Source organism: Lepidochelys kempii, chromosome 7 (genome assembly GCF_965140285.1).
Source record: "Lepidochelys kempii isolate rLepKem1 chromosome 7, rLepKem1.hap1, whole genome shotgun sequence".
In the NCBI taxonomy this organism is placed as follows: Eukaryota; Metazoa; Chordata; order Testudines; family Cheloniidae; genus Lepidochelys; species Lepidochelys kempii.
The window spans coordinates 1968145-1978885 of record NC_136386.1 but is presented as its reverse complement, the minus strand read 5'-3'; the positions used below and the strand labels follow the sequence as shown (position 1 = coordinate 1978885).

The 10741-nt window shown below is 44.5% G+C and overlaps 1 protein-coding gene across 3 annotated transcripts; it reads right to left on the bottom strand.

The window, feature by feature from the left end:
- Positions 1 to 1348: 1348 nt before the first annotated feature.
- On the bottom strand, positions 1349 to 9676 carry KCTD6 (potassium channel tetramerization domain containing 6). Of its 3 annotated transcripts, none has more exons than XM_073350912.2 (4): positions 9585 to 9676; positions 4903 to 4985; positions 3915 to 4022; positions 1349 to 2740 (listed from the first exon to the last, which is right to left on the bottom strand). In XM_073350912.2, the coding sequence occupies exons 3-4, from the start codon at positions 3939 to 3941 to the stop codon at positions 2054 to 2056; spliced, it is 714 nt and encodes a 237-aa protein (XP_073207013.1). In that variant the 5' UTR covers positions 3942 to 4022; positions 4903 to 4985; positions 9585 to 9676; the 3' UTR covers positions 1349 to 2053. The 3 variants fall into 3 exon arrangements, with proteins under 3 accessions (XP_073207013.1, XP_073207012.1, XP_073207010.1); XM_073350911.2 differs by lacking the exon at positions 9585 to 9676 and adding an exon at positions 6674 to 9513; XM_073350909.2 differs by lacking the exon at positions 4903 to 4985.
- Positions 9677 to 10741: the final 1065 nt, after the last annotated feature.

The following is a 10741-nucleotide window of genomic DNA, read 5'->3' as shown; positions in this document are numbered from 1 at the left end:
TTTCACGATTTTCTTGTACTGTTGCAAACAAACTATTTTACAGGGATCATATATTGGGGTTTGCCTGGCAAGAAACAGAAACTGTTTGCTGAAGCTTCCTCAGTTCACCCTAAGAGCAGCCTTTTCCTATCTGAATAAAATAAAAATCACTTCATGCTAACAAACAAAACAAAAAAAACCCATCCCCTAAGCACCAATAAAAAGGGAGGTGAAGATAGGACCAAAGAAAAACATGGCACTGAGAAAGGTCTCCATGGTCAGAGAATTGTGAATGAGCCAAGCTGAATAAGAAGTGCATACCCACTGCCAAGTCCATGAACTCTAAGGGTATATTTACACTGCAATAAAACACCTGTAACTTCCCCATGTCAGCTGACTCGGGTTTGTGGGGCTATAAGACTGCAGCGTAGACGTTCAGGCTCAGTCTGCAGCCTGGGCTCCCTCCCTTTGCAGTATCACAGAGCCCAAGTATGGACATCTACACTGCAATTTTGTAGCCCCGCAGCCCGAGCCCTGTGAGTCAGCTGACATGGACCAGCTGTTTGTGTTTTATTGCAGTGTAGACATACCGTAAGCCCAACCAAAAAGTTGCTAAAGTGGTAGCCCAGGCTGCAAAGCCCAGGCTCTCTCTGACCATACTCGGGAAGCTGGGGTCCATACTGGCCAGATCAGTTAGACCAGGTAAATAGGAAGTTTATATATCTAGAGATGATCGTGAATTATTTAAGGCAGACAGAAACATTACAACCTAGAAAGAGGAGTAAGCAGAATTGCACTGGCCTAGTCACTCAAAGCAGAAACCAAGTTTATTTATTTCAGTGTCTTCTAACTTTGATTCCTGTTTGTTAGTATCTTTTATGCATAATTCTACAGAATGCATAAAAGAGGCAGGAGCACTGTCTAGAGAATTGGGAGATAAGAATGCGGAGCCAGAGTCCCATCCACTTCAACAAAAGCAGCCCTGTGCAGGGTGATGAGAGCTCTGAGACGTGCTGGCAATTGATTTGATGAATATTTTGAAACTGGATAATGTTTCCCACCAGGTTATAGTTATTCAGACTCTAGATGTACCCTGGATTAGCATCCTTTAACTAGCATTAGTCATTTCCAACTTCCCATTAGTCAAAATGTATAACTTCTCCTCTTAATTTTCAATTTGGAAATTATCCCTATGGAAATATGATGATACAAGGTCCACTAAATTGAATGTTAAGAGTGAGCTAATATTCCTATGCACCAGAATATGGAAAGTAGTAGCCTGTCCAGTTTCACTTTCCTGTATTGATATACCTTACTCTCCCCTTTTTCCTAGAATAAAAAAGGAGAGGAGAAGACAAAAAATACAAGCTTTATTTCGATATTTGACATTTTTATTAGCTTCTTGCTGGCAGGCATTACACTTGGGAATAATATTGCACCAGGCATTAAAAGTATGAATTCTACCACAGGGATATTTTGCATTCAGAATCCAGTATAAATATTTCTAATCACATTTTCATGGCTACAGATATTTGGTTGCTTGATTTATATGCATAGAAAAACAGTTGTCATAACTGTAAAAAGCCATACTTAACAAGTACTTTAGAAGGGTAGGATTTGTTTTCCTAAAATATTACAATACTGTTTATTGATTTAGAAACTAGGTTAGTTTACATGATGCTAGCCTTTCCCCCATCTGCATCTTAAATCCTGTTTGTTCTTTACTCTGAGTGTTTTAGCATTAAATGGATTAGAGACCATTTAAATAGGTGAAGTTAGCACTTTAGGTTGAAAAAGCTGACATAAAATGTCCTACCATACTGATATTTAAGACCCCCTCTTTAAAAAAAAAAAAGAAGTGTCTTAACGGTGTGAACAGGCACATGCATATCTTTTTCTGGACAAGACAAAAAACGGATTTGCTAGAGCATGTAACTTCTCCAGTCCTTAATGGTTATTAATAGTCTCATAAAAAAGCCCATGCTGTTGCTTTAGTCAAAACCAGATTCTTCTCAGGTATGCTGTTCCAGGAAGTTGTGTGTAACCACTGAAATGACATCTGTGGAGTCATACATCAGTCATCCGTTTTCCGAGCCAGTCTACAGAAAGTCCAGTTGTGCTCCACTGTATTTTCATTGGCCCGCTCGCTCATATGGTGAACTCTTGTATTTCTGATAGAGAAACCTTGTTTTGTAATGTACTCCATCAGATGGACTCTGAGGGAAACTTCCTGGTGGTAATCACATGGCCCAAAAGTAAAGGAAACTTGGCAGTCTCTTGTGTCCATCATGTGCTTATTCCACTTGGTAAAGTGGTTTGAAATGCCTTCCAGTAATGAATGGACCTTAGTTGTGATGGTTAACTGTGTTATGATTACTGCCACTGGATTGGAGTATTTGGAAAGTTTCCGTGTGCTGGACAGCTCCACTACTTCCTCAAAGGTATCCACAGGATACAAAGGCTTGGGGTCATTAAGACACTGGATTAGGGGTTCAATTTGATAAAAATCTGCTTCTTTTCGAAGCAAGTCAAATTCCTTGAAGTCCAGTGGCAAAGTCAACTCTGAAGTCCTTAAAAAGTTAAGAACATACCGGAAAAGTGGTCCATCTCGGTCAATGAAGTAATTGCCCTGAGAGTCCCTGGCAGTGGGGAAGTCTCCCCCGAACATGGCCCCAAGCATTGAATCGGGATATCTCGTTAGAGTGGTGAGGGATGTTGTATACAAGTGTCCACCCACATTTATTGTGACTGGATCAGTCATCTAGAAAGAAAGAAATTCCAGAGTTTATCAAACTACCACAAGAGATTTCTTATCACCAACACATGGCAGTTGCTGTGAGAAAGCTGCTGGCTCTAGAAAGAATTGCAATTGTTCAGCTTGAAACCTACCAATGGTGTTATACAGGAATAAATTCAAGAAACCTAGCCATAATCCACACCCGGCAACTTAGAAAGCATATTTTCAAAGTGCTTTACAAGTATTAACTAAAGCCCAGAGCTCACTGTCACATAACTATTTCATCTTCTGCAAAGTAAATATTTTCTCCATTTTTACAGATGAAGAGACTGATGCACAGCGTAAGTGATTTCCCGAAGGTACGAGTCAGAATTCCACCTCTGGCTCCTTGCCGTCACAATATCCCTTTTACTCGAGAAGGAACTAGTTTAGCAGGTACAAAACCTCTTTCCAGAAAAAATGAAAGGATGTAATGTAATTTTAGATCTAGGACCAAGAGCTTCCATTCAAAGGTGCAGCTAGGGGACATCATAAAGAAAACTCTATCACGCAAACAGTACTGCTGTGTAGAGGAGGGGCCAGAGCCGTAGAGCTAGCCTGCAGCTACAGCAGCCAGATCGCACGGAAAAAGGAAGGGGAGAAAAAGGATAGGGCACGATCCTGGGCACTGACTCTGACAATGAGGGCAGAGGGCCAGCCAGATAGGCAGACAGACAGAAGGGAACGGGATGTTTAGAGAAAGAAGAGAGAAGGAAAAATAAGAGGTGTGTGTCTAGTTTTGTGATGAAAGATGAAGTTTAAGAAGCAAGAATATTTTTCCAAATAAAATGACAGCAAAGTAATTAAAGGAGCAGGCAGGGAGAACATATTTTTTTCAACTTTGTATACCAGAAAGGTGGCTTTCGAGCCCAGTGTCAAATTGTATCTTTTTAGGAGCAATATAGCCCTCTTCTTGCTGTTGTGTTCAATAATTACTACTACGTGGCTGAAGATTAAGAACATGAACTGTCCCAACACACAATATGAAATGAAACATTAAAAACAAACCTATCTGCTTATATTATTTTTACTAAATTCATTTTCTTCACTCAACATTAAACTCTGGGTCTATACACAAGGCCAAGAGATTCGACCTAAAAATCTGGAAAGCCCAATTCTATTTTTCAGCATGCACACATCTTTATATTGGATCACTTACCATATATCCCCAGTCTCCATTATCCATCTGTTCTGTTGTTTGATCTATGGCAGTCTGAGTTTAATTGAAGGCTGCTAGGAGGACACACAATTCACCTCCTATTTCCCCCTGCAGGTTGGGAAAAAAGCAAAAAGTAGCAGACTGTAAGTACTTACAAGAACAGAGCAGAATATTTCTAATCAAAGACAGACTTGTGCCATAAACCGGTCTCTTGCATTCAACTACAAAGCCACACTGGTACAGGTATCTAACAAAGGAGAACTTCCCTATCTGAACCTTCCAGCATATCCTTCACTGTTACTCAACAGACTGCTGTCTCTAGAAGCAACTGGTAATCACTTTGTAGGCTGTCGTAAGCAGTCCTGTTTTGTTAAACAATAAGTCTGTCTTTGAAGATGATTGAAACGGAGAAGACGACCACATATTTGACTTGGGCAAAAGAGACATGGTTTAATAAGTAGTCCCAGTTACATAAATCAGAAACTTATTTACCCACCTATCTGGCTGAAAGTCCATCTCAATAGGTGGGTAAATAAAATTTCTGATTTATGTAACTGGGACTACTTGTTAAACCATGTCTCTTTTGCCCAAGTGAAATATGTAGTCATCTTCTATATCTATAGGTACAAACACACACAGATATATAATTATAATTTCAATGGTATTAATCAGCCATTCTGCATAAAATTGTACAGAAACACAAACCCACGAGGCATCACTGTGTTTAAAAAACAGTGAGAATCTCACTGGAGTTAATGCTTCATTAGAGGGGACTGCAACTTGGCTGCAAGAGTGTGAACCACAAAGTGTGAAATCAGAGCCCAAGCTGATTTCGCAGCTGCCATAGAAACTTGCAAAGCACTTTACTTTTCAATGCATTTTTATAAATGAATCAGAATACATTTTCAACAATACTCCAACAAGAATGGTTTGAAAACAAGTTTTAACAATAACTTTCTAAGAGATATCCTCAACAGCGTTCACTCACACAGCCAGGGAAATGACTGCCTCCACTCCAGGAATGATGGGTGAAAGCCTAGTGCCTTGAATTTGCATGAGATCCCTTCTGGCCTTAAAAAAAAAAAAAAAAAACTCTAATCTATAAGCAGTTTGGTACAAAAATAATCCTACTTATGAGAGCTTTTTAAAAACAAATACATACAGACATGTTTTACAAGCCCCGTTGTTAGCAAATAAGATCTGCTGCAGTATTCAGTCTCCTTACTGCACTCCAATTGACGATCACCCAGCAAATGAAATCACAAAGCTCTGGCTGAGACAAAACCCTACATTATTCTGTACCTCTTCCAACTCAGACCCAAAAAGAATCTGCTCTTCTCTTTACTCCCTAGCAAACAGGGGGTCCATATCACCCACTTCAGAAGAATGTGGAATCGTTCAATGCTTTCTGCTCAAAATAGGCGCAAAAGCAGAGCACAATGGCTCTCTCTCAAAAGGTCAGCAAGGCACGTGGAGAACTGTGATATAGCCACAGAACGCACTGCATCTCAGAATGAAAGAGCTTCAGAGTCCAATTCAGCACTGTGACGGTGCGGATTGGCGCCACACTGGTACAGCGGTGGTTAATCCTTCCCTCCTAGCGGAGGAAGCCATGCCCAGGCATGCTCCACCTGGAAGTCAGGTATAAAAGCCTGCAGAGCTGCTCAGTCATGGTGGATCACCAGAGGGGAAGGAGGCTTGTTGCTCTCTTCAGCAGAAAAGAGGCTTGCACCCTGAGACGCAAAGGCCAGACCCCCAGAATCTGAGAATATGGTAGGAAGTGACCCAGAGAGTTCTTAAAGGGGAACGGTGCTGAGACCGTTCAGGCCGGCGTGTTTTGGGAGGATCCCCACCGGACCACTGGTGAGGAGAACTCACCCCTTGCAGGGCCCTGGGTTGGGACCCAGTGGAATGGGTGGGCCTGGGTCCCCCTACCTGGGCCACCCTCCTTTGAGAGGAGCTGGCCCCACACAGTGAGTTATATGGACTCTGGCCACTAGGTGGCATTACCCCACTAGGGGAGAGGAATTAGGTTGACTCTGGCCATTGGGCTGCACTACCCTGGGGGTGCATTGTATGGACTCCGGCTGCTAGGCTGCACTACCCTAATCAGCAAGGGGAAGTAGATGGACCCAGGCCTTTGGGCCACCCTGTGCAAACTACAGAAGGGCTTGGAACACAGACTTGGGCGTAGAGAGACTGCTCCCTCCCTCCCTCCCCCCGACCAAAGTGGCTGACAAGATGCTAGCACTGCCATAGGCACCTCGTGCATATTATGAAACGCAACCCAGTTAAACAGGACGAATCACCTCGGCGCCCCGCGGTGACACAGTGCAGCGGCGAGCACCACAGGGCAGCGCAGTAGCAAACGAATGCTGATCTAAAAGGTGGGAACAACCTTAGAACACCAGCTTGACTGCCATATACTAGAATGCATTTTATCCACGGTAAAGGAATTAGTGGTCCAGAAGACAAGCCTTCACAGCTTTTATTTGCTGTTAAGAACCTTCAACCTGAGCACAAAGTGCAACACACAGCTGCATTACAACAGGGAGAAAGAGCGGGGAGGGTTTCTGATCAATTCCCCATTAACAACGCTGGAGAGGAGCAGCACTCAGACTCGTGGTAACAGTGAGCATCAAGGACAGCTGGCTACTTAAACTGCACAGCAAACAATGGGAAAAGAGATCTTCCTGTCTCCAAAGTAGGTGTGAAGCAGCACAAACATTTTAAAAAGGAAGAAGACAGTACACGCTCACCGACATAAGAGATTTTCTTTTTCAAATTTCCATTACGTAGCTGATGCCAGTCAACTGCAACCTTCCAAACCCTGGGAATTGATTAAATCAAGCAAAAGCTACCCTTTTGGGTGATCATAAAGGGAAAGAAATAGATTACGTATTCCTGTCTGTACCATGGTAAAAGGCTTCACTTGATCACAGCACTGCTATGTAACACCAGGGTGAATAATGTATGAAAGCAATTAGCTCAGACAAGCCCACATGTCAAATAAATAAATAAAGGGCATCCAATAAGCTACACTGATTTTGTGTAGTATTTGAAAGTCATTAGACATACAGAAATCTGCTTAGGCAAAGGTAATATTAAAGTGAGGAGCACATTAGAAATACTGAATAGCAGCACTAAAACTGCATCACATGGTAAGTTCAAATGCCAAGTGCCTCAGAAACAATTAACTTTCCTTATCAGAATTAGCCTGGAAGTTTCTAGGTTCCTCTTTTAGGCAGCTGTGTGTATACTGATTATTTATTCTGGTCAGGTACAACTCAAGCATCATGAATAGCTAGAGGCAGACTAGAATGGAGAGGGAAGCCTTTGACAGCTCTGCCTTTCAACCAATGCATTGAATTATTTTAGTTAAAGGGATTTACCTTAAAAGATTCTGTGGTTAACTTATCTACAACTAAAGAGAATGAATGCTCTCTCGGGGTTAAAATCAGAAAGCTAGCATAAGACTCCACTTAAGCCCTATTTAGCCCACAGCCATTTCCCCCACTCTTGTGCAGAATGTTGACCACATAATAAGCAATGGCAAAAAAAAAAAAAAAACAAACAAATAGTGGAAAGCAAGTGACTGATGACAAGTGGCCGTTTGATGAATGATCAGTGATCCCAGTATATCAAATCTGTGTGATCCCATTCATATCAGTGCAGCTTCTGTAAATGTTGTTTAATATTTCATGACTCTAGAGATCTATTATACTACCTTACTATTAGGCATAGCGCTTATTAGTCATTCGTCCCATTACTTCAATGGAGCTGGGGGGCAGGGAGGTAGAGACAGTGCAGGCTCAGAGTACAAATTATAATCAGAGCCATCTGAGCATTCTCATGTGTATCATCCACACTGTGGATGAAGGTTCAAGCCAGATTGGAAGAGATTTGACCCAGTGGGGTTCTCAAGTTTTCTCACAGTGTGGATCCCATTTTAGAAGAGAGTGTGCCCTGTTCCAACTTCACCCCAATAATACAATGTTAGGAAAGCGTTTCCTATCTTTCCCTGTCATTTATCAGCTAGACTAGAGGACAGCCAGCACCATGTGACCTGCCAGCTGTTTGCAGACCAACTGTCCACAGACAACTGCTTTGGAGCCTACAGCTTACTCATTTCTCTCCAACAAATCAACTAAAAGTCACTCCTAGTTCCAGTCTTTAACGGTTACTCCAGTATCAAAATATTAACCTTGGCTTTCTAGATCATTCCAGAATGTACAAATATCTTAAAGATGGTGGTTTAAAAATCAAAGGTTGCAAAGCTCGCACTCCCACTACACGGTTAAACACATTTTGCTATTCAAGCTGCTCCCAGAGAGCCACTTAAGATAGGTCACTGTCTTTGGCATTCAGACATATATAGATGAAACAAATGTCCTAGCTCCAAGTATAGATAGTTACATTTGTCCTGAATTGCTCTGCGCCTCAGCTGTGCACAGAGTTTGAGAGATAATATTTTCATAGAAAATGGATGGAAGAAATTTAAGGCAGTCACTTGAGTTAAAAAAAAACAAGCTGGCACAAGAAGTAGCTACATTTGCAAATACAATGGAAATGTAATCATAGCACAGCATTATTCTTAACTAAAATATTGATGACTTGACTTTTTCCTTAATTCAACCCCCTTCAAGGGTTGTAACTCAGCTGCTTTGCTTTACTCCACAATGAATCATGGTTTATACATTTCCAGAACCAATTTTTTTTCTAAAATAGGTTACAGACCATCAATATTTCTCTTTCTTGCTATTTAACTTTAAACAAGAAAACAAAATTCACACACAATAGGTGGTCTTAATGTTTTCATCTCTGCATGCTTAGTTGCTTTATTACAATTTACAGCACCCTCAACTCTTGACGGAGAGAGCTTTATCAAACATTTTTTGTCAAAAAAAAAACCCCACCCCACCCCCAAAGGCTGCATTCAGACCTTTTCTTTTAGCTACAAAATTTTCCATTTCAAAAAGGTGTGATTAGAGGGGCTCTGGGAACCAGTGGACAAACTGAACAGTAAAAAGTCACCAGGACCAGATGGGATTCTGAAGGAACTCAGACGTGAAACTGCAGAGGGGCTACCTGTCCTCTCCCTAACCCATCATTTAAATCAGCTCCTGCACCAGGTGGCTGGAGGGTATCGCTAATGCCACACCAATTTTTAAAAGAGGCCCCAGAGGCGATCCTGGCCATTACAGGCCAGTCAGCCGACCCCTTGCAACCGCAGTAAAGAACAGACTGATCAGACCCACGGGCGACCACGATCTGCTGGGGAAGAGGCCGCCTGGAGAGGGAAATCAGGCCTCCCCCGGGGGCGGGCAGCCTGCGAGAAGTAGCCACGGCTTCCCCCGGGGTCGCGGGGAGACCCGGGCTGCCCAGGGCCGCAGGCGGGAGCCCCCCCCAGGGTAAAACCGACACCCGGGCCCCGGCGCTTCTCCCGAGCTCTGCGACACAAGCCTCCCTGGGGCCGCCCCGCGCCGGGGACGGGACCCAGGCGTCCGGCCCCTCCCCCGCGCCGGGGACGGGACCCAGGCGTCCGGCCCCTCCCCCGCGCCGGGGACGGGACCCAGGCGTCCGGCCCCTCCCCCGCGCCGGGGACGGGACCCAGGCGTCCGGCCCCTCCCCCGCGCCGGGGACGGGACCCAGGCGTCCGGCCCCACTCACCGGCTGCGCTCGCGGCTCCCGGGCTGCGGAGAGGCCGGCGACCGCCGCGGGGACAACCGAGCGCGACCCCCGCGTTCCCGCCCCGCGCCCGGGCCCCGCCCCCCCGGCCCCGCCCCGCGCCCGGGCCCCGCCCCCGCTGCCGGCTCCCGTCGAAGCCGCCTCGCAGAGAGGCTGGTCCGCGAGCCCGGCTGTGCCAAGGCTGGCTCGCGGCGGGGGCGGGGGGGGGGCGCGGAGAGCCCCTGGCCCAAAGTGCAAACGCGGCGTGTGATGGGGCCCGCCTCAAGCCCGGGGGCGCAGCAGCCGCCCCCGCCCCCTGGTGCCTGCCCCCTCCCCGGTGCAGCGATCCCTATACCGCCACTGGGTTTCTGCTAAACAGCCTCTGGCAAGGAGTTCCACAGGTTGACTGTGCCCTGTGTGGGGGAAGGCTCCCTTTGGATTGTTTTCAGCCTGCTGCCTGTTAATTTCATCGGGTGCCCCCTAGTTCCTGTGTTAGGAGAAGGAGTAAATAACACTTCCCTATTTCCTTTCTCCACACCAGGCATGATTGTATAGACCTCAATCATATCCCCCCTTAGTCCTCTCTTTTTCAAGCTGAAAAGTCCCAGATTTATTCTCTCCCCTAATACAGAAGCCGTTGCATACCCCTGATCAGTTTTGTTGCCGTTTACTGAACCTTTTCCAATTCCAATATATATTTTTTGAGACTGGGCGAGCACATCTGCACGCAGTATTCAAGATGTGGGCGTACCATGGATTTATATAGATGCAATACAATATTTTCTGTCTTGTTAACAGAGGACTAGTCACAATGACTCCAAGATCTCTTTCTTGAGTGGTAACAGCTAATTTAGACCCCATCATTTTATATGTATAGTTGGGATTATGTTTTCCAATGTGCATTACTTTATCAACATTGAATTTCATCTGCCATTTTGTTATCCAGTTTTGAGAGATGCTTTTGTAGTTCTTCGCAGTCTGCGTGGGATTTAACTGTTTTGAGTAGTTTTGTATCATTTGCAAATTTTGCCACCTCACTGTTTACTCTCTTTTCCAGATCATTTATGAATATGTTGAACAGCAATAGTCCCAGTACAGACCCCTGGGAGACACCACTATTTACCTCTCTCCGTTCTGAAAACTGACCATTTATTCCTACT